Consider the following 24,333-nt stretch of genomic DNA (forward strand, 5'->3'; position numbering starts at 1 on the left):
CATCTGCAGGTGGCGCGTTCTGTTTTTTTTTTTTTTTTTTTTTTCTACAGGTCCAGGAAGCTCTTTTTTTGTAGGCTCCCTATGAACCTGACGGCGGGAAGATCGTTACTCCCGTTCTTTTCCTGGACCACTGATGCCTGCCTCTGGCTGGGGCGGCGTTCTCCGGTCCCACTCGATTCTGGGGGATTGGTCGGCGACGGAATCGTTTTCCCTATCAACATCCTTGAGCAGAGAGTGAATTACCTCAGCCATCAAGGTGGGACCGCAGCCGGACAGTGATGCGGGAAGTAAAAAAATAAATAAATAAAATTCTGCTGTGGGCAGAGTCACACGTTCCGGTGTGGCCAGCAGTATTCCTTCCGGGAATAGGCATCTGGGCTGCGGACTTTCTAAGTCAAAACAAGGTGGAGCCAGGCGAGAGTCTCTGCATCCGGGTGTCTGCAATGACGTGCGTGGCGGGTGGTGCCGTCCGGATGTGGATCTGATGTCGTCATAGGTTCAACAACAAGCTCCCAGGTCTCCGGCTCGCGCCCGAGGTCCGAAGGCGTATGGGGTGGACGCGCTGGTGTCTCCGTGGCAAGTCTTCAGCCTCCTCTATGTCTTCCTTCCGCTTCTCTTCTGTCGAGGGGTCTACGCAAGATTGCGGTGGATGGGATTCCGACCGTCCTCATCACCCCAGATTGGCCTAACCGCGCATGGTTCTTGGACGTGGCTCGGATGCTGGCGGATGCCCCATGGCTTCTTCCTGACAGGGAGGTTCTACTGTCTCGGGGTCCTCTCTTCCTCCGGAATCTAGGGTCTCTTCGTTTAACGGCGTGGCTGTTGAAACCGCCATCCTGAAGAAGAGGGGTTTCTCGGATTCGGTGGTTAGAATCATGATCAGGGGAAGCCGGCTTCCTTCCGGATTACTATCGTACCTAGTAGGCCTTCATGACTTTTTGTGAGAACTCGGGGTTCCATCCCCTTCGCTTTTCCATCCCGATGGTGCTGTCTTTTCTTCAGTCCGGACTTGAGATGGGACTGTCACTGAGTTCCCTGAAAGGTCAGGTTTCGGCGCTGCCGTCCTTTTTCAAGGGTCCCTTGCTCTTATGGGTCCTGTGAAGGTTTTTTTCTTCAGAGGGTGGCACATTCTGTTCCCGTATGTTCCCCTTTTGCCTCCTTGAGATCTCAATTTGGTCCTGCGCGCTCTGCAGACGGCCCCCTTCGAACCTCTGAAAGAGTTCTCCCTGACCTTGCTCACCTCGAGAGTGGTCTTCCTTGTGGCCACATCTCCCGTCAGACGGGTGTCAGAGCTGGCCGCTCTTTCCCTCCAGGAGCCCCATTCTAGTTTTTCTCCAGGATACGGTTGTGTTCCGTCCGGTTCCCTCCTTTTTGCCCGAGGTGGTCTCTTCTTTCCACCTTTAGCAAGGATCTTGTCCTGCCCTCCTTTTGCCCTTCTCCGGCAAACTCCAGGGAACGCGCTCTACACTCCCTGGCTGTCGTCCGGGCCTTGGAAGTGTATCTCACGGCTATCGCTTACGTCTGCAGTTCTGATTCCTCCTTGTGGTTCCTGAGGGACCTCGTAGGGGTCTGGCGGCCTCCAAGGTCACTGTGGATCCGCTCTGCTGTTGTCACGCTCGTGTTAGGGTTCCCCCGGCACGAAATGCCGCTCACGCCACTAGGGTGGTGAAGGTTTCCTGGGCAAGGCGCAATCGTGCCTCTGCGTCTAAGCTGCGTAAGGCGGCCACCTGGTCGTCCTTACTTTCCTTTACGAAGTTTTATCAGCTGCATCCCTGATGCTGTCTTTGACCGCAGGGTTTTACAGGCTGTGGTTCCTGTTTGACCTTTTGGACGTTCCTCCTGGCGGTGCTGAGATTTTTTCCCACCCCATGGACTGCTTTAGGATGTCACATGGTCTGTGTCCCCCAATGGAAAAAAACACGAGAAAAGGAGATTTTTGTGAAACTCACCTGTAAAATCTTTTTCTCGTCTTTTCCATTGGGGGACACAGCTCTCACCCATTCTGTCTGTTGCAGGAGGGGTCTTCAATTCAGTTTTTGCTTATGGTTGGACCTTATGGCTTGGTCCGATGGTTTCCATAATTTTTTCTTGCTCCTTCTACTACTGCTTGTGCAACGCCTGAGTTCCTCCTGGTGGAGTCGGGGGGTATAGCCCGAGGAGGAGGAGCTCTTTCATTTGCATAGTGTCCCTCCTACTAATACCTCAAGCTATACCCATGGTCTGTGTCCCCCAATGGAAAAGACGAGAAAAAGATTTTACAGGTGAGTTTCACAAAAATCTCCTTATTTTTCTAAAATCTCATTGTGAGAGGTACGTACCTTATGGGAATAAATGGTTAAGGAACAAGAAGAAACCAATGTGGATAAATCGAACTGTAAAGAAGTCAATAAATTTCAAAAAGAAAGCATTTAAATCACTAAAACAGGAGGGTAACGAGGAAGCAATGAAAAACTATAAGGAAAAAAATAGAATATGTAAAAAACTAATAAAAGCGGCCAAACTAGAGACCGAGAGATTAATTGCCAAAGAGAGTAAAACTAACCCTAAAATGTTCTTCAATTATATAAATGGTAAAAAGCATAAATCTGAACGTGTCGGCCCTCTACAGAGTGATGAGGGGGAAATTACAGACAGCGATGAGGAGAAAGCAAAGCTATTTAAATATATTTTTCTCCACTGTTTTCACTGAGGAAAATAAACTGTCAGATGAAATGCAGAATGTAAAAGTAAATTCCCCATTAAAAGTGTCCTGTCTGACCCAGGAAGAAGTACAGCAGCAACTTAAAAAGATTAAAATAGACAAATCACCGGGACCAGATGGCATACACCCCGTATCCTAAGAGTATTAAGTAATGTCATAGCCAGACCCTTATTTCTGTTATTTGCGGACTCTATACTGACAGGGAATGTTCCACAGGATTGGCGCATGACAAATGTGGTGCCAATATTCAAAAAGGGTCCAAAAACAGAACCCGGAAACTATAGGCCGGTAAGTGTAACATCTGTTGTGGGTAAACTGAAGGTTTTCTAAGAGATGATATCTTAGAGCATCTCAACGGAAATAAGCAAACACCGCCATATCAGCATGGCTTCATGAGGGATCGGTCATGTCAAACTAATGTAATCAGTTTCTATGAGGAGGTAAGTTCTAGACTTGACAGCGGCAATCAATGGATGTCGTATATCTGGACTTCTCCAAAGCATCTGACACTGTACCACATAAAAGGTTAGTATATAAAATGAGAATGCTCGGACTGGGAGAAAACGTCTGTATGTGGGTAAGTAACTGGCTGAGGGATAGAAAACAGAGGGTGGGTATTAACGGTACACACTCAGATTGGGTCACTGTCACTAGTGGGGTACCTTAAGGGGTCAGTACTGGAGGGGTAACTGTCACTAGTGGAGTACCTCAGGGGTCAGTACTGGAGGGGTAACTGTCACTAGTGGAGTACCTCAGGGGTCAGTACTGGAGGGGTAACTGTCACTAGTGGAGTACCTCAGGGGTCAGTACTGGAGGGGTCACTGTCACTAGTGGAGTACCTCAGGGGTCAGTACTGGAGGGGTCACTGTCACTAGTGGGGTACCTCAGGGGTCAGTATTGGAGGGGTCACTGTCACTAGTGGGGTACCTCAGGGGTCAGTACTGGAGGGGTCACTGTCACTAGTGGGGTACCTCAGGGGTCAGTACTGGAGGGGTCACTGTCACTAGTGGGGTACCTCAGGGGTCTGTACTGGAGGGGTCACTGTCAGTAGTGGAGTACCTCAGGGGAGATTAACTGGAGGGGTCACTGTCACTAGTGGGGTACCTCAGGGGTCAGTACTGGAGGGGTCACTGTCACTAGTGGAGTACCTCAGGGGTCAGTACTGGAGGGGTCACTGTCACTAGTGGGGTACCTCGGGTCAGTACTGGAGGGGTCACTGTCACTAGTGGTGTACCTCAGGGGTCAGTACTGGAGGGGTAACGATCACTAGTGGAGTACCTCAGGGGTCAGTACTGGAGGGGTAACTGTCACTAGTGGAGTACCTCAGGGGAGATTAACTTGAGGGGTCACTGTCACTAGTGGAGTACCTCAGGGGTCAGTACTGGAGGGGTCACTGTCACTAGTGGGGTACCTCGGGTCAGTACTGGAGGGGTCACTGTCACTAGTGGTGTACCTCAGGGGTCAGTACTGGAGGGGTAACGATCACTAGTGGAGTACCTCAGGGGTCAGTACTGGAGGGGTAACTGTCACTAGTGGAGTACCTCAGGGGTCAGTACTGGAGGGGTAACTGTCACTAGTGGAGTACCTCAGGGGTCAGTACTGGAGGGGTCACTGTCACTAGTGGTGTACCTCAGGGGTCAGTTATGGAGGGGTCACTGTCACTAGTGGAGTACCTCAGGGGTCAGTACTGGAGGGGTCACTGTCACTAGTGGGGTACCTCAGGGGTCTGTACTGGAGGGGTCACTTTCACTAGTGGGGTACCTCAGGGGTCAGTACTGGAGGGGTCACTGTCACTAGTGGGGTACCTCAGGGGAGATTAACTGGAGGGGTCACTGTCACTAGTGGAGTACCTCAGGGGTCAGTTATGGAGGGGTCACTGTCACTAGTGGGGTACCTCAGGGGTCAGTACTGGAGGGGTAACTGTCACTAGTGGGGTACCTCAGGGGTCTGTACTGGAGGGGTCACTTTCACTAGTGGGGTACCTCAGGGGTCTGTACTGGAGGGGTCACTGTCACTAGTGGGGTACCTCAGGGGTCTGTACTGGAGGGGTCACTGTCACTAGTGGGGTACCTCAGGGGTCAGTATTGGGCCCTATTCTCCAATATTTTTATTAATGATCTTGTAGAAGGCTTGCATAGTAAAGTGTCAATTTTTGCAGATGACACTAAACTGTGTAAAGTAATTGACACAGAAGAGGACAGTATACTGTATATATGTGTGTATATATATATATATATATATATATATATATACTACAGAGGACAGTATACTGTATATATACTACAGAGGACAGTATACTGTATATATACTACAGAGGACAGTATACTGTATATATACTACAGAGGACAGTATACTGTATATATACTACAGAGGACAGTATACTGTATATATACTACAGAGGACAGTATACTGTATATATACTACAGAGGACAGTATACTGTATATATACTACAGAGGACAGTATACTGTATATATACTACAGAGGACAGTATACTGTATATATATACTACAGAGGACAGGATACTGTATATATATATACTACAGAGGACAGGATACTGTATATATATATACTACAGAGGACAGGATACTGTATATATATACTACAGAGGACAGGATACTGTATATATATACTACAGAGGACAGGATACTGTATATATATACTACAGAGGACAGGATACTGTATATATACTACAGAGGACAGGATACTGTATATATACTACAGAGGACAGGATACTGTATATATACTACAGAGGACAGGATACTGTATATATACTACAGAGGACAGGATACTGTATATATATACTACAGAGGACAGGATACTGTATATATATATATACTACAGAGGACAGGATACTGTATATATACTACAGAGGACAGGATACTGTATATATACTACAGAGGACAGGATACTGTATATATATACTACAGAGGACAGGATACTGTATATATATACTACAGAGGACAGGATACTGTATATATATACTACAGAGGACAGGATACTGTATATATATACTACAGAGGACAGGATACTGTATATATATACTACAGAGGACAGGATACTGTATATATATACTACAGAGGACAGGATACTGTATATATATACTACAGAGGACAGGATACTGTATATATATACTACAGAGGACAGGATACTGTATATATATACTACAGAGGACAGGATACTGTATATATACACTACAGAGGACAGGATACTGTATATATACACTACAGAGGACAGGATACTGTATATATACACTACAGAGGACAGGATACTGTATATATACACTACAGAGGACAGGATACTGTGTGTATATATATATATATATATATATATATATATATATACACTGCTCAAAAAAATAAAGGGAACACAAAAATAACACATCCTAGATCTGAATTAATTAAATATTCTTCTGAAATACTTTGTTCTTTACATAGTTGAATGTGCTGACAACAAAATCACACACAAATTAAAAATGGAAATCAAATTTTTTAACCCATGGAGGTCTGGATTTGGAGTCACACTCAAAATTAAAGTGGAAAAACACACTACAGGCTGATCCAACTTTGATGTAATGTCCTTAAAACAAGTCAAAATGAGGCTCAGTAGTGTGTGTGGCCTCCACGTGCCTGTATGACCTCCCTACAACGCCTGTGCATGCTCCTGATGAGGTGGCGGACGGTCTCCTGAGGGATCTCCTCCCAGACCTGGACTAAAGCATCTGCCAACTCCTGGACAGTCTGTGGTGCAACGTGACGTTGGTGGATAGAGCGAGACATGATGTCCCAGATGTGCTCAATTGGATTCAGGTCTGGAGAACGGGCGGGCCAGTCCATACCATCAATGCCTTCGTCTTGCAGGAACTGCTGACACACTCCAGCCACATGAGGTCTAGCATTGTCTTGCATTAGGAGGAACCCAGGGCCAACTGCACCAGCATATGGTCTCACAAGGGGTCTGAGGATCTCATCTCGGTACCTAATGGCAGTCAGGCTACCTCTGGTGAGCACATGGAGGGCTGTGCGGCCCTCCAAAGAATTGCCACCCCACACCATTACTGACCCAATGCCAAAACGGTCATGCTGGAGGATGTTGCAGGCAGCAGAACGTTCTCCACGGCGTCTCCAGACTCTGTCACGTCTGTCACATGTGCTCAGTGTGAACCTGCTTTCATCTGTGAAGAGCACAGGGCGCCAGTGGCGAATTTGCCAATCTTGGTGTTCTCTGGCAAATGCCAAACGTCCTGCACGGTGTTGGGCTGTAAGCACAACCCCCACCTGTGGACGTCGGGCCCTCATATCACCCTCATGGAGTTTGTTTCTGACCGTTTGAGCAGACACATGCACATTTGTGGCCTGCTGGAGGTCATTTTGCAGGGCTCTGGCAGTGCTCCTCCTGTTCCTCCTTGCACAAAGGCAGAGGTAGCGGCCCTGCTGCTGGGTTGTTTCCCTCCTACGGCCTCCTCCACGTCTCCTGATGTACTGGCCTGTCTCCTGGTAGCGCCTCCATGCTCTGGACACTACACTGACAGACACAGCAAACCTTCTTGCCACAGCTCGCATTGATGTGCCATCCTGGATAAGCTGCACTACCTGAGCCACTTGTGTGGGTTGTAGACTCCGTCTCATGCTACCATTAGAGTGAAAGCACCGCCAGCATTCAAAAGTGACCAAAACATCAGCCAGGAAGCATAGGAACTGAGAAGTGGTCTGTGTTACCACCTGCAGAACCACTCCTTTATTGGGGGTGTCTTGCTAATTGCCTATAATTTCCACCTGTTGTCTATCCCATTTGCACAACAGCATGTGAGATTGATTGTCACTCAGTGTTGCTTCCTAAGTGGACAGTTTGATTTCACAGAAGTGGGATTGACTTGGAGTTACATTGTGGTGTTTAAGTGTTCCCTTTATTTTTTTGAGCAGTGTGTATGTATATATATATATATATATATATATACTACACAGGACAGTATACTGTATATACACTGCAGAGGACAGTATACTGTATATACACTGCAGAGGACAGTATACTGTATATACACTGCAGAGGACAGTATACTGTGTGTGTGTGTGTGTGTATATATATATATATATATATATATATATATATATATATATATATACTACATAGGACAGAATACTGATTATATACTACAGAGGACAGTATACTGTGTATATAGACTACAGAGGACAGTATACATCATATACTACAGAGGACAGTATACCGTATATACTACAGAGGACAGTGTACCGTATATACTACAGAGGACAGTGTACCGTATATACTACAGAGGACAGTGTACCGTATGTACTACAGGGGACAGTGTACCGTATATACTACAGGGGACAGTGTACCGTATATACTACAGGGGACAGTGTACCGTATATACTACAGGGGACAGTGTACCGTATATACTACAGGGGACAGTGTACCGTATGTACTACAGGGGACAGTGTGCCGTATGTACTACAGGGGACAGTGTGCCGTATGTACTACAGGGGACAGTGTGCCGTATGTACTACAGGGGACAGTGTGCCGTATGTACTACAGGGGACAGTGTGCCGTATGTACTACAGGGGACAGTGTGCCGTATGTACTACAGGGGACAGTGTGCCGTATGTACTACAGGGGACAGTGTGCCGTATGTACTACAGGGGACAGTGTGCCGTATGTACTACAGGGGACAGTGTGCCGTATGTACTACAGGGGACAGTGTGCCGTATGTACTACAGGGGACAGTGTGCCGTATGTACTACAGGGGACAGTGTGCCGTATGTACTACAGAGGACAGTGTGCCGTATGTACTACAGGGGACAGTGTACCGTATGTACTACAGAGGACAGTGTGCCGTATATACTACAGGGGACAGTGTACCGTATATACTACAGAGGACAGTGTACCGTATATACTACAGGGGACAGTGTACCGTATATACTACAGGGGACAGTGTACCGTATATACTACAGGGGACAGTGTACCGTATATACTACAGGGGACAGTGTACCGTATATACTACAGGGGACAGTGTACCGTATATACTACAGGGGACAGTGTACCGTATATACTACAGGGGACAGTGTACCGTATATACTACAGGGGACAGTGTACCGTATATACTACAGGGGACAGTGTACCGTATATACTACAGGGGACAGTGTACCGTATATACTACAGGGGACAGTGTACCGTATATACTACAGGGGACAGTATACTGTATTTCTCGCCCATATTTATTGGGGGACACAGAGACCGTGGGTACAGCTATGTCCTCTAGGAGGCGCTGACACTAGATAAAGCCGTTAGCTCCTCCCCTGACAGCTATACCCCCTCCAGACTGGAGAGAGAGCTTCAGTTTTTTCTAGTGTCAATAGGAGGCAAGACCTATTGATAGGGTAGCTCCTGAAGATTTTTTTTTTTATTGTTTTTTTTTTCTTCTTTTCTTTTCAGGGGGGAGACACTGGTCGCCTAGCCTCCCTGTTCTCCCGGGGGAGCACGCCAGTGTTGGTCTGCCATGCTTCCTCCTCCCCGACAAGAAGTCCGAGGTGGACCAGGGCAGCCTCGCTCCCCTGCATCCCGCCAGCAGAAGGGTCACACATCCAAGTCCCTTTTCCAGCGTCCTGCCACTACGGTGCCAGTAGCTGAAGGGGTGACCCTGCTGGAGAAGAGGAAGGGTGAAGATGTCGGCTGGACAGATAAGTGATGCCTGCTCCCGACCGTCGAACCCCCTGACCCACCCTGGGCTGAACAGTTCCTCTCCCCTCTTTCTTCCTTCGCCCCTCCCTCCCTAGAAGATGCACTACGGTCTCCTGCGTGACTTGACCAGCGGGGATGATTTATTATTACTCAGGGAGCAGAGGAGCACATCGGGTCTGGAGGGGCGGGACCAATCTCTGCGGTCGGCGGGAAGGAAGCGGCACAGCTTAGGGACAGGCGGCGGCTTCTATCTTCCCTCCACTTACAGAACTGGCGGCAGCCCGTTCCAGGCACCGCGGGGAATACGGTCGTCTGGCACTGCTAGGGTTACCGGCACGGCCGCGGCAACTGAGCGGGAGATGCAGGACCTGTGGGGGCGGGGCCTTCTCTTCCCGCTGCAGCGCTCATGAAGTTCTTCTCTGGGACATCCTCCTCTGGACGGCATTTGCTCCTGGCTCTGGTAGGAACTGTTGCTCCTCTCCTCAGGTCGCTGTACTCTCTCCAGCTTCAGGTGTGTCCCTACCATCATGTCTGACCCTTCTGGTGCTCTTCCTCGGCTGCCAATAGCTGTCCACTATGCCTGCTCTATGTGTCAGGCAAAATTCCCTTGCGGGCAACCGGATTCTGTCTGCACTGCTTGTCAGACGCCCAGGCAGGGGCCCCCCGTTCAGCCCGTACTGCTGCCTCCCGCTCCGGCACCTGAGTTACTCGATTGGGCCAGAACTCTCTCTCAGGCGGTGGAAAACCTTGCTAAATTCTCCCAATCCACCCTAGTGGGTCGCTTGGTTGAGAATCCGCCACCAGTGCAGGCTGCACATCACTTGGATGCACCCTCCAGAGCTTCTTTTTCGGGCGACCCCCCCCCCCCCCCCCCCAGGTCACTTCCCTCTGGTGATTCCATCAGCGTACGGCATTCACAAAAGCGTTCCAGAGTGGAACAGGTTTCTTCCTCTAATGCATCTCCCTCTCCGCCCCGTGTAAGGTCTCACTCAGGTTTTTCTTCTCCTGGGGACGTGCCGTCAGAAGGAGAGGTTGAGAATTCTGATTTGGATATGGATACGGAGCAGCCTTCTAAGTTGGCCTCCACTGTAGATAGCCTCATTGCTGCCATCCGCGACACCTTCCGGGTGCAGGATGATTCCCCCCTCCCCACTGACCAACAGGGGGTGTCCTTCTTCCGTCCAAAACAGACCTCAAAGGTGTTTCCTAGCCATAATGATTTTTCGGCGGTGGTTTCCAAGGCTTGGGATCATCCAGACATGCGTTTCTCCACCCCTAAAAAGCTGGATGTCCTATATCCTTTCCCAGCGGATTGTGTGTCCACATGGGCATCCCCTCCTAAGTTTGACCCACCAGTGGCACGGCTGGCCAAAAATACTGCTATTCCTATAGCCGATGGATCCTCCCTCCATTCCGCTGAAGAGCATCGGATGGAATCCTTTACGAATTCCCTCTTTGCAGCTACAGGGTCAGCCCTTAGGCCCGTGTTCGCCTCTGCGTGGGTGGCAAATGCGATCTCTGAATGGGGCAGCCAGCTGGACCAGGACTTGTTATCCGAGGTCCCTGCTCAGGATCTTCGATCCTTGTCGCAGCTGATCACCCGGGCGGGGAAGTTCCTCTGCGAGGTGTCCTTGGACGCTGGCGTCCTCATCGCGCGCTCTTCGGCGCTCGCACTCACCTTACGCCGCAAACTTTGGCTGAAGGTGTGGGCAGCGGGCGCGACTTCCAAGCGGTCTTTAGTCAGACTTCTCTTCGCGAGGCAAGAGCACCCATCTCCCACAGCCTAGAGCCAAGCGAACCTCTCACGTTAGGTCAGGTCCCTCAGGCCTTCTCCCAGGCCATTTAGTTCCTCCCGGACCGGGGAGTCATCTCACCTGTTCCCCCAGCAGAGAGGTTCCAGCAGTTCTATTCAAATCTTTTCGTGGTCCCCAAAAAGGAGGGCTCTGTGCGCCCAATCCTGGACCTCAAACTACTGAACAAGTTCCTCCGTCTCCAGGGGTTTCGGATGGAATCCCTTTGTTCCGTAATTGCTTCTCTGGAGCAGGGGGAATTCCTTTCGGCCATAGATATCCTGGACGCATACCTCCACGTTCCCATCGCGCTGAGTCACCAGTGCTTCCTGAGGTTTGCAATAGGAGACTATCATTACCAGTTTGTCGCCCCCTCGTTCGGGCTGGCAACTGCGTCTCGGGTATTCACAAAAATTCTGGCTCCCCTTCTTGCCCTGCTCCGTTCCAGAGGCATCTTCCTTATGCCTTATCTGGACGACATCCTCATCAAGGCTCCCTCTTTCGCTCAGGCGTCGAGCAGCGTAAAGATCACGCTGGAAGCCCTTGCATGTTTCGGGTGGATGGTCAATCTGCAGAAGTAGTCTTTGACTCCCTCCAGACAACTGGTCTTTCTGGGTATGCTTCTGGACACTGAAGCGGCACAGGTTCGCCTTTCTCCAGACAAGCGACTGGCCTTGCACCGTTCGGTGACTGTTCTTCTCGGTTGCAGGCTTCCGTCCATTTGCTTCTGCATGAGGACGTTAGGGAAGATAGTCGCCTGTTTCGAGGTGATTCCCTTTGCCCAATTCCACTCTCGCACATTCAAGAGAGCGATCCTGTCCTCCTGGGACAAATCGTCCAAGAGCCTGGACTATCCCATCCGCCTCTCTCCCCAGGTGAGGTCGTCCCTTTGTTGGTGGCTGTCGGTTCCAGTTCTGGAAAGATCCTTTCTTCCGATATCCTGGACGGTCGTTACCACCGACGTCAGTCTGCAAGGTTGGTTAGGAGTGTTCCCTCCCAGGACAGTCCAAGGCACATGGTCTCGGTCGGAGTCCAAACTTCCGATCAATGTCCTGGAGCTCAGGGCAATTCTTCTACCTCTCCGGCACTGGACCCCCCTCCTTAAGTCCCGTCCCGTCTTTTCTTCCTAAGGTGGTCACTAGCTTCCATATTAACGAAGAAATTGTCCTTCCCTCACTGTGTCCATCTCCTTCATACCCTAAGGAAAAGGAGTTACACCATTTGGACGTTGTCAGAGCTCTAAAGATCTATTTAGCAGCCTCCGGTCTCTTCCGCCGTACGGACTCCCTTTTTGTCATTCCGGAGGGTCCTCGCAAGGGATTGGCGGCCTCCAAGGTGGCAATCGCATGTTGGATTCGGGCTGCAATTGCGGAGGCTTATCGCGCCCGGGGCAGGGTTCCGCCCTTAGGTGCCACGGCTCACTCCACCAGAGCGGTGGGCACATCTTGGGCTCGGAGGAATCGCGCTTCCGCTGCACAGTTGTGTAAGACGGCTACTTGGTCCTCCTTACACACATTCACGAGATTTTACCAGGTGCATACTTGTGCATCGGCGGACGCTGCCTTGGGCCGCGTGGTCTTGCAGGTGACAGTTTCTTAGATGCCTGCAGGGACGCTTGCTTCCATGGGTCTGTGGTTTTTCCCTCCCTGTGGACTGATTTTGGACGTCGCACGGTTCCTGTGTCCCCCAATGAATATGGGTGAGAAAAGGAGTATTTTGTATAACTTACCAGTAAAATCTCTTTCTCGCTCTTCATTGGGGGACACAGCACCCACCCAGTATTGTTGTTCGACCACAGTTGTGGCAGTCACTGGTTTGAACCCCATTGGGTCTTTTGGCATGGTTGGTGTTCCATGTTTTTTCTTTGGTTGGCTTGCTTCTCCTACTGCTTGTGCACAAACTAAGGCTCTCTCTTCAGGCTAGAGGGGGTATAGCTGCCAGGGGAGGAGCGAACAGCTTTTACTAGTGTCAGCGCCTCCTAGAGGACATAGCTATACCCACGGTCTCTGTGTCCCCCAATGAAGAGCGAGAAAGAGATTTTACTGGTAAGTTACACAAAAATCTCCTTATATATACTACAGAGGACAGTATACTATTGTTACGGCATACAAGGGAATACTCCGAACGGAACCTCACGAATAGCTGCTAGCAGACGAATAGGAAACCACCCAAGCGGCTTACACTCCTAGCAATCAGTCTCTAACAGCATACAGTGAATCCCCCCAAGAAAGAGACAAAGCTCCGTGTTGAGGGTCAAGCAGTGGTCACCCAGAGCTGTGTGTTTATTGATCTTATATAACATTGTTACACACTAGTACCACCCACAGGGTTTTGTAAAAACAACCAATAACCACGTACAATACAGTAAAACACTCTCACACAAAATCCTCCCCTCTGCCTGTGATACAATTACCTTACACAATGGGTTGATGTAATTATCACAGGCAGGAGAATACACAATGTCTTCTGTCCTGGAGACAACCGAGGAGTAATTCAAATATCTCTCAGGACAAAGGGAAATCACCAATACACATGTGGGAACAACAGGACAGAAATCACTACTCAAATATACAATGTCCCAACCATTAGAGTAAACATAGACATTTAACATATCCCCAGATGGCTTGGATCTGAGCGCTCAATATATCCAAACAGGGCTCAGATGCCACAAACAGTCAAATCGCCATGGGGTTTAAGTTTAGCATGGGCTGATGAGAGGGCCCATAATCCTGGGGCAAGAGGCTGGCAACCAGGCCTCTCCAAAACCCAGTGGCGAGGTTAGTTTCGCCACAAATATATATATATTACAGAGGACAGTATACTGTGTGTATATATATACAGTGGGATGCGAAAGTTTGGGCAACCTTGTTAATCGTCCTGATTTTCCTGTATAAATCGTTGGTTGTTACGATAAATATATCATATAGGAGACACACACAGTGATATCTGAGAAGTGAAATGAAGTTTATTGGATTTACAGGAAGTGCTATAATTGTTTAAACAAAATTAGGCAGGTGCATAAATTTGGGCACCACAAAAAAAGAAATGAAATCAATACTTAGTAGATCCTCCTTTTGCAGAAATTCCAGCCTCTAAACGCTTCCTGTAGGTTCCAATGAGAGTCTGGATTCTGGTTGAAGGTATTTTGGACCTTTCCTCTTTACAGAACATCTTTAGTTCATTCAGGTTTGATGGCTTCCGATCATGGACAGCTCTCTTTAAGTCACACCACAGATTTTCTATTATATTCAGGTCTGGGGACTGAGATGGCCATTCCAGAACGTTGTACTTGTTCCTCTGCATAAATGTCTTAGTGGATTTTGCGCAGTGTTTAGGGTCGTTGTCTTGTTGAAAGATCCAGCCCCGGCGCAGCTTCAGCTGTGTCACTGATTCCTGGACATTGGTCTCCAGAATCTGCTGTTACTGAGTGGAATCCATGCGTCCCTCAACTTTGACAAGATTCCCAGTCCCTGCACTGGCCCCACAGCCCCACAGCATGATGGAACCACCACCATATTGTACTGTAGGTAGCAGGTGTTTTTCTTGGAATGCTGTGTTCTTTTTCCTCCATGCATAACGCCCCTTGTTATGGCCAAATAACTCAGTTTTAGTTTCATCAGTCCACAGCACCTTATTCCATAATGAAGCTGGCTTGTCCTATGTGCTTTAGCCCACCTCAAGCGGAGAAAAGGCTTCCTCTGCATCGCTCTCCATAGAGCATCTCCTTGTGTAAAGTGCGCCGAATGGTTGAACGATGCACAGTGACTCCATCTGCAGCAAGATGATGTTGTAGGTCTTTGGTGCTGGTCTGTGGGTTGACTCTGACTGTTCTCACCATTCATCGCTTCTGTCTATCCGAGATTTTTCTTGGTCTGCCACTTCGAGCCTTAACTTGAACTGAGCCTGTGGTCTTCCATCTCCTCAATATGTTCCTAACTGTGGAAACAGAAGCTGAAATCTCTGAGACGGCTTTCTGTATCCTTCCCCTAAACCATGATGGTGAACAATCTGTGTCTTCAGGTCATTTGAGAGTTGTTTTGAGACCCCCATGTTGCTACTCTTCAGAGAAAATTAAAAGAGGAGGGAAACTTACAATTGACCCCCTTAAATACTCTTTCTCATAATTGGATTCCCCTGTGTATGTAGGTCAGGGGTCACGGAGCTTACCAAGCCAATCTGAGGTCCAATAATTAGTTCTAAAGGTTTTGGAATCAATAAAATGACAACAGTGCCCAAATGTCTGCACCTGCCTAATTCTGTATAAACAATTATAGCACTTTCTGTAAATCCAATAAACTTCATTTCACTTCTCAGATATCACTGTGTGCGTCTCCTATATGATATATTTATCGTAACAACCAACGATTTATACAGGAAAATCATGACGATTAACAAGGTTGTCCAAACTTTCGCATCCCACTGTATATATATAACGAAAATCGGACAGCACTCCAAGTAAAAAAGCAATTGGTGTTTATTCACCCATGTGGAAGGCAACCTTTCAGCTCATATAAGAGCCTTTCTCAAGCATGAGAGGCTCTTATATGAGCTGAAACGTTGCCTTCCACATGGGTGAATAAACACCAATTGCTTTTTTACTTGGAGTGCTGTCCGATTTTCGTCTTTATCCATATGGGGTAAGCAGCTATATCCCTGGACTTAGCACCCGCTAGTATTTGTTTTTCCAGTGCCGCCATCTATTCCCTTTTTTTTTATATATATATATATATATATATATATATATTCTTATATACAGTACAGACCAAAAGTTTGGACACACCTTCTCATTCAAAGAGTTTTCTTTATTTTCATGAAGGCATCAAAACTATGAATTAACACATGTGGAATTATATACATAACAAACAAGTGTGAAACAACTGAAAATATGTCATATTCTAGGTTCTTCAAAGTAGCCACCTTTTGCTTTGATTACTGCTTTGCACACTCTTGGCATTCTCTTGATGAGCTTCAAGAGGTAGTCCCCTGAAATGGTCTTCACTTCACAGGTGTGCCCTGTCAGGCTTAATAAGTGGGATTTCTTGCCTTATAAATAGGGTTGGGACCATCAGTGGCGTTGAGGAGAAGTCAGGTGGATACACAGCTGATAGTCCTACTGAATAGACTGTTAGAATTTGTATTATGGCAAGAAAAATGCAGCTAAGTAAAGAAAAACGAGTGGCCATCATTACTTTAAGAAATGAAGGTCAGTCAGTCAGCCGAAAAATTGGGAAAACTTTGAAAGTAAGGGCTATTTGACCATGAAGGAGAGTGATGGGGTGCTGCGCCAGATGACCTGGCCTCCACAGTCACCGGACCTGAACCCAATCGAGATGGTTTGGGGTGAGCTGGACCGCAGAGTGAAGGCAAAAGGGCCAACAAGTGCTAAGCATCTCTGGGAACTCCTTCAAGACTGTTGGAAGACCATTTCAGGGGACTACCTCTTGGAGCTCATCAAGAGAATGCCAAGAGTGTGCAAAGCAGTAATCAAAGCAAAAGGTGGCTACTTTGAAGAACCTAGAATATGACATATTTTCAGTTGTTTCACACTTGTTTGTTATGTATATAATTCCACATGTGTTAATTCATAGTTTTGATGCCTTCATAGTCATGAAAATAAAGAAAACTCTTTGAATGAGAAGGTGTGTCCAAACTTTTGGTCTGTACTGTGTGTGTATATATATATATATATATACTTATATACTAAGGACAGTATACTGTAAATATATTCTACAGAGGACTGTATACTGTGTGTATAAGTTTTTGAGCAGCACACACCTCCACAGCGGTGCAATTCCTGGAAGCAGACCACGGACCCGGTCCTGTTAGATATATATAAAAAAGGCCAAGGCAGCACTCAAATATCCGTGAAAAAAAGGGTATTTTAATCGCCCATGTGTAGACCGCAACGTTTCAGCTCACTCCATGGAGCCTTTGTCAAGCCATAATACATAGTGCAAAATCAAGTGCTTATATAGCGTATATAATTGGCCAAGTGATTACATGATTATACATCAATTTTTACAAAAACACTATTAAGAACAGTATAAATCAAGTGTACATGATTAAATCTCACTAAAAACAGATCATATATCATAAAGTGCCAAGTGTGAAAAAAATTCTGGTCATGAATTCATCTGGTTACAGTGCATAACATCATTAATCAATAATTCTAATCACGTGTACATGATCGTGCTGCATAAAAACAATAAGGCTGAGTTCACACGAGCGTGTCCGGATTAGGTCCAGATGCGTTGCGGCAAACCCGCACGAGTAGGTACGCCATTGCAGTCAGTTTTGACTGCGATTGCGTTCCGTTGTTCAGTTTTTATCGCGCGGGTGCAATGTGTTTTGCACGCGCGTGATAAAAAACCGACTGTGGTACCCAGACCCGGAGTTCTTCACAGAAGTTCAGGTTTGGGTTCGGTGTTGTGTAGATGTTATTATTTTCCCTTATAACGTGGTTATAAGGGAAAATAATAGCATTCTGAATACAGAATGCCCACTAGGTGGTCAATTGAGGGTTAAAAAAATAAATAAAAATATTAACTCACGGTGATGGACCATGTGATTAGACCATGTGATCTGACGTCACCACAGGTCCTTTAGCCGGCAGCTCATGATTAAAGAAGTAAGAAGAGACCGGCAGCTACGCGATCAACAGGTATTTTTTTAACCCTCAATTGACCTTCTACTATGCAGTCTGTATTAAAGAATGCTATTATTTTCCCTTAGAACCGTTATAAGAGAAAACAATACAGTGAATAGACTTTCATCTTAGCAACCGTGCGTGAAAATCACACCGCATCCGCACTTGCTATTTTCACTCAGCCCCATTCACTTCTATGGGGCCTGCGTTGCGTGATAAACGCACAATATAGAGCATTCTGCGATTTTTCACGCAACGCATAAGTGATGCGTGAAAATCACCGCTCATGTGCACAGCCCCATAGAAATGCATGGGTCCGGATTCAGTGCGGGTGCAATGTGTTCACCTCACGCATCGCATCCGCGCGGATATCTCGCCCGTGTGAACTCAGCCTAATTCATCTAATAGAGAACTCTCACATGCAGCTTGAGACGGCAGGACTCAGTCGGCGTCCGGAATTGAGTAGTGCACAGGCGTGGGAAACTCCTCGTCCCGCAAGACTATCTATCACATAGAACACATAGACGCCCACATCCAAGATGGCGACCCAGCACCAATCAGAAACTGAGCATGCTCGTTCCCCAATCAAGGTGGAAACAGTCTGACACATACATGCCACGTGACGTGGTCACATGACCGCCATTCATAGCAATGGACCAATCATATTGCACCATTTCTTTAATAATAACTCAAGCGACGGGAGTCAAACACTGTAAAACGGGCAATGGCATACCGCCACCATCCCCCTTGTTCACATACTCCCACTTCATCTACCTCTCTTCTTACCCTGAGGCGCCCATCACTCTGGAACAGGGTAAATCTGGACTCATCAGACCTCATCACCTTCTTCCATTGCTCCAGAGTCCAATCTTTATGCTCCCGAGCAAACTGAAGCCTTTTTTTCTGGTTTCCTCACTGATTAGCAGGTAAAGCACATCTTGTCCGTTTCATTTCACATCCATTGTGGTGGTGTATAGAGCCAAAAATGTCAGAATTGTGTCCGTGTCCCAATATTTATGGACCTGACTGTATATATAAATATCCTAATTATACACTGCTCAAAAAAATAAAGGGAACACTTAAACAACACAATGTAACTCCAAGTCAATCCCACTTCTGTGAAATCAAACTGTCCACTTAGGAAGCAACACTGAGTGACAATCAATTTCACATGCTGTTGTGCAAATGGGATAGACAACAGGTGGAAATTATAGGCAATTAGCAAGACACCCCCAATAAAGGAGTGGTTCTGCAGGTGGTGACCACAGACACTTCTCAGTTCCTATGCTTCCTGGCTGATGTTTTGGTCACTTTTGAATGCTGGCGGTGCTTTCACTCTAGTGGTAGCATGAGACGGAGTCTACAACCCCCACAAGTGGCTCAGGTAGTGCAGCTTATCCAGGATGGCACATCAATGCGAGCTGCGGCAAGAAGGTTTGCTGTGTCTGTCAGCGTAGTGTCCAGAGCATGGAGGCGCTACCAGGAGACAGGCCAGTACATCAGGAGACGTGGAGGAGGTCGTAGGAGGGCAATAACCCAGCAGCAGGACCGCTACCTCCGCCTTTGTGCAAGGAGGAACAGGAGGAGCACTGCCAGAGCCCTGCAAAATGACCTCCAGCAGGCCACAAATGTGCATGTGTCTGCTCAAACGGTCAGAAACAGACTCCATGAGGGTGATATGAGGGCCCAACGTACACAGGTGGGGGTTGTGCTTACAGCCCAACACCGTGCAGGACGTTTGGCATTTGCCAGAGAACACCAAGATTGGCAAATTCGCCACTGGCGCCCTGTGCTCTTCACAGATGAAAGCAGGTTCACACTGAGCACATGTGACAGACGTGACAGAGTCTGGAGACGCCGTGGAGAACGTTCTGCTGCCTGCAACATCCTCCAGCATGACCGGTTTGGCATTGGGTCAGTAATGGTGTGGGGTGGCATTTCTTTGGAAGGCCGCACAGCCCTCCATGTGCTCGCCAGAGGTAGCCTGACTGCCATTAGGTACCGAGATGAGATCCTCAGACCCCTTGTGAGACCATATGCTGGTGCGGTTGGCCCTGGGTTCCTCCTAATGCAAGACAATGCTAGACCTCATGTGGCTGGAGTGTGTCAGCAGTTCCTGCAAGACGAAGGCATTGATGGTATGGACTGGCCCGCCCGTTCCCCAGACCTGAATCCAATTGAGCACATCTGGGACATCACGTCTCGCTCTATCCACCAACGTCACGTTGCACCACAGACTGTCCAGGAGTTGGCAGATGCTTTAGTCCAGGTCTGGGAGGAGATCCCTCAGGAGACCGTCCGCCACCTCATCAGGAGCATGCACAGGTGTTGTAGGGAGGTCATACAGGCACGTGGAGGCCACACACACTACTGAGCCTCATTTTGACTTGTTTTAAGGACATTACATCAAAGTTGGATCAGCCTGTAGTGTGTTTTTCCACTTTAATTTTGAGTGTGACTCCAAATCCAGACCTCCATGGGCTGAAAAATTTGATTTCCATTTTTTTATTATGATTAGACCCATAAGAGGCCATATTGTTATATATTTTATAGTAGGCCGAAAGAGGTTCATAGGAAGGACACAGTTCATGTACCAGTCTGAGAAGAGTCCTTCTTGTCTCCTTGTGGATTTATGACTGAGATGAGGATATTCTCTAGACTCTCTGGTGTGAATTATCCCTATGGTTTAATGTCTATTGATGAAGCAGAAAATCTGTGATGTATGTATACATATAATGAACATTAAGTTCATACACAGGACCTATGTATTGTTTTATATTATATTATATAATGAATGCATTGGATAAGCCCCTGTCACATGGACATGCGCTGTAAACATGTGCAAGCACCACTTACCCCTAAGTCCTATGTCCTGCGCAATGAAGGGGAAGATGAGGTGAGTCGTGTCTAAGTCCGGGAGCGAGTGACGGAAACTGGTGAATGACTAGAGAATGGGAGCGCACTTCACTGCTGGGCGCAGAGAGGATGGATGCAATTCGGGATCGCCTAGCTCACCCGCCTTACCCTACAGTAAGTTAGTCAGCGCGATAGGGTCACCCCCTCTGATGTCATAGGAAAAGATTTTAAAAGGTCCATCCTCACCCTCTCAAACATACCCTGCCCGATCCCCTGCCGGGGTACAGTACAGGGGCACAGATGAATGCTATACATACGGGAGCGACAGAGGACCGGAGCAGAGCCGGAGGCAGCGCGCAGCCACCATCCTGCCAGTACACACTGCCGTACTGATTACACACTGCCACCATGATGGCGTCATCTTCACCTCTGATTTATGAATCAATTACATAAAAGTGAAGTTTTAATATTCTAATTGACACATGGAAAATCAGGCGCTGTACAGTCTTAGACGGCATGGAAAATCAATTATTGGGAAGATACGCCAATACATGTGTCAAGGGGGTAATGATTTCAATTTCGGGGCAGTAGGCACTCTACCCGTCTGTGTGTGTTTTTCAGGGCAGTAGGCACTCTACCCGTCTGTGTGTGTTTTTCAGGGCAGTAGGCACTCTACCCGTCTGTGTGTGTTTTTCGGGGCAGTAGGCACTCTACCTGGGTTTTTCGGGGCAGTAGGCACTCTACCCATCTGTGTTTTTCGGGGCAGTAGGCACTCTACCCGGGTTTTTCAGGGCAGTAGGCACTCTGCCCGGGTTTTTCGGGGCAGTAGGCACTCTGCCCGGGTTTTTCGGGGCAGTAGGCACTCTACCCATCTGTGTTTTTCGGGGCAGTAGGCACTCTACCCGTCTGTTTTTCGGGGCAGTAGGCACTCTACCCGTCTGTGTGTGTCTTCTAGGTGTCTTTTTCATTCATGCAGCCAACTGTGTTTTGTCCATTAGATATCTTTGCGGTGATTGACTTGTACGGACAGTGTGTCCAGGTGTCGCTGACCGGTGGGAGCGGCCTTATAGACAACAGCTTATCAGCAAGTCATGTGACTGACAAGTCTCTCCCCACCCCCTCTCCAGGTGAGCAGCGGTCTCTTATCTCTGCATGCTCTGGTGAGCAGTCACATGTATGTTATGGTACTAAGATGTCACATGGAGCTGTCATGGCCACAGGTACTCCACAGCTCCATGCGGCCATTTCAGGTCCATAAACCTACCTTGTCTGTGTCCAGACATCAGCATGGAGAAGCCTTGTTGTTTTGTTACCGATCACTCCCTCTTCCTCCTCCTCACTGAGTTCCTCTGCTCCAGTCCCCAGTGTCTCTCATCGGTTCCATTCCATCTGCGGAAAGAACGTGTCTGTCCTTTGTGATGGAACCCGAGCAGAGCGTAGCGCTGGCTATGGTGACGGCATCGTGTTCAGCAGTAGTGAGCTCCTCGTCAATGAGGTCTTTGAGGTGAGTAGCAGACGGGCACATGTGGATTTTGGCAGGACACTTTGGGGTTCTCATATGGATTTTGGGGGAGGACACATTGGGTGTCTGTGCATTTCGAGCACTGTGTGAGATAGCTATTGTACCATTGGAGGAGCAGGACCTGTCATCTACCTTCTACATTACTCTGTCCTACTCCCTCTCCTGGACCTGTCCTCTGCCTTCTACATTACTCTGTGCTCCTCCTAGACCTGTCCCCTGCCTTCTACATTACTCTGTCCTACTCCCTCTCCTGGACCTGTCCTCTGCCTTCTACATTACTCTGTCCTCCTGGACCTGTCCTCTGCCTTCTACATTACTCTGTCCTCCTCCTCCTTGACCTGTCCTCTGCCTTCTACATTACTCTGTCCTCCTCCTCCTGGACCTGTCCTCTGCCTTCTACATTACTCTGTCCTCCTCCTGGACCTGTCCTCTGCCTTCTACATTACACTGTCCTCCTCCTCCTGCACCTGTCCTCTGCCTTCTACATTACTCTGTCCTCCTCCTCCTGGACCTGTCCTCTGCCTTCTACATTACGCTGTCCTCCTCCTCCTCCTGGACCTGTCCTCTGCCTTCTACATTACTCTGTCCTCCTCCTCCTGGACCTGTCCTCTGCCTTCTACATTACTCTGTGCTCCTCCTCCTCCTCCTGGACCTGTCCTCTGCCTTCTACATTACTCTGTCCTCCTCCTCCTCCTGGACCTGTCCCCTGCCTTCTACATTACTCTGTCCTACTCCCTCTCCTGGACCTGTCCTCTGCCTTCTACATTACTCTGTCCTCCTTGACCTGTCCTCTGCCTTCTACATTACACTGTCCTCCTCCTCCTGCACCTGTCCTCTGCCTTCTACATTACTCTGTCCTCCTCCTCCTGGACCTGTCCTCTGCCTTCTACATTACTCTGTCCTCCTCCTCCTGGACCTGTCCTCTGCCTTCTACATTACTCTGTCCTCCTCCTGGACCTGTCCTCTGCCTTCTACATTACTCTGTCCTCCTCCTGGACCTGTCCTCTGCCTTCTACATTACTCTGTCCTCCTGGACCTGTCCTCTGCCTTCTACATTACTCTGTCCTCCTCCTCCTGGACCTGTCCTCTGCCTTCTACATTACTCTGTCCTCCTCCTAGACCTGTCCCCTGCCTTCTACATTACTCTGTCCTACTCCCTCTCCTGGACCTGTCCTCTGCCTTCTACATTACTCTGTCCTCCTGGACCTGTCCTCTGCCTTCTACATTACTCTGTCCTCCTCCTCCTTGACCTGTCCTCTGCCTTCTACATTACTCTGTCCTCCTCCTCCTGGACCTGTCCTCTGCCTTCTACATTACTCTGTCCTCCTCCTGGACCTGTCCTCTGCCTTCTACATTACACTGTCCTCCTCCTCCTGCACCTGTCCTCTGCCTTCTACATTACTCTGTCCTCCTCCTCCTGGACCTGTCCTCTGCCTTCTACATTACGCTGTCCTCCTCCTCCTCCTGGACCTGTCCTCTGCCTTCTACATTACTCTGTCCTCCTCCTCCTGGACCTGTCCTCTGCCTTCTACATTACTCTGTGCTCCTCCTCCTCCTGGACCTGTCCTCTGCCTTCTACATTACTCTGTCCTCCTCCTCCTCCTGGACCTGTCCTCTGCCTTCTACATTACTCTGTGCTCCTCCTAGACCTGTCCCCTGCCTTCTACATTACTCTGTCCTACTCCCTCTCCTGGACCTGTCCTCTGCCTTCTACATTACTCTGTCCTCCTTGACCTGTCCTCTGCCTTCTACATTACACTGTCCTCCTCCTCCTGCACCTGTCCTCTGCCTTCTACATTACTCTGTCCTCCTCCTCCTCCTGCACCTGTCCTCTGCCTTCTACATTACTCTGTCCTCCTCCTCCTGGACCTGTCCTCTGCCTTCTACATTACGCTGTCCTCCTCCTCCTCCTGGACCTGTCCTCTGCCTTCTACATTACTCTGTCCTCCTCCTCCTCCTGGACCTGTCCTCTGCCTTCTACATTACTCTGTGCTCCTCCTAGACCTGTCCCCTGCCTTCTACATTACTCTGTCCTACTCCCTCTCCTGGACCTGTCCTCTGCCTTCTACATTACTCTGTCCTCCTTGACCTGTCCTCTGCCTTCTACATTACACTGTCCTCCTCCTC

General features: G+C 48.4%; 1 protein-coding gene across 2 annotated transcripts in view; it reads left to right on the plus strand.

The window, feature by feature from the left end:
- NEURL4 (neuralized E3 ubiquitin protein ligase 4) overlaps positions 1–24,333 on the plus strand; it is a 114,760-nt gene that overhangs the window by 49,044 nt on the left and 41,383 nt on the right. For both annotated transcript variants that reach the window (XM_040415432.1, XM_040415431.1), the window contains exons 16-17: positions 21,683–21,811; positions 22,043–22,188. In XM_040415432.1, coding sequence (XP_040271366.1) covers positions 21,683–21,811; positions 22,043–22,188 — 275 coding nt within the window. The remainder of the gene's footprint in view (positions 1–21,682; positions 21,812–22,042; positions 22,189–24,333) is intronic.

Source organism: Bufo bufo, chromosome 1, assembly GCF_905171765.1.
Source record: "Bufo bufo chromosome 1, aBufBuf1.1, whole genome shotgun sequence".
Taxonomy (NCBI): Eukaryota; Metazoa; Chordata; class Amphibia; order Anura; family Bufonidae; genus Bufo; species Bufo bufo.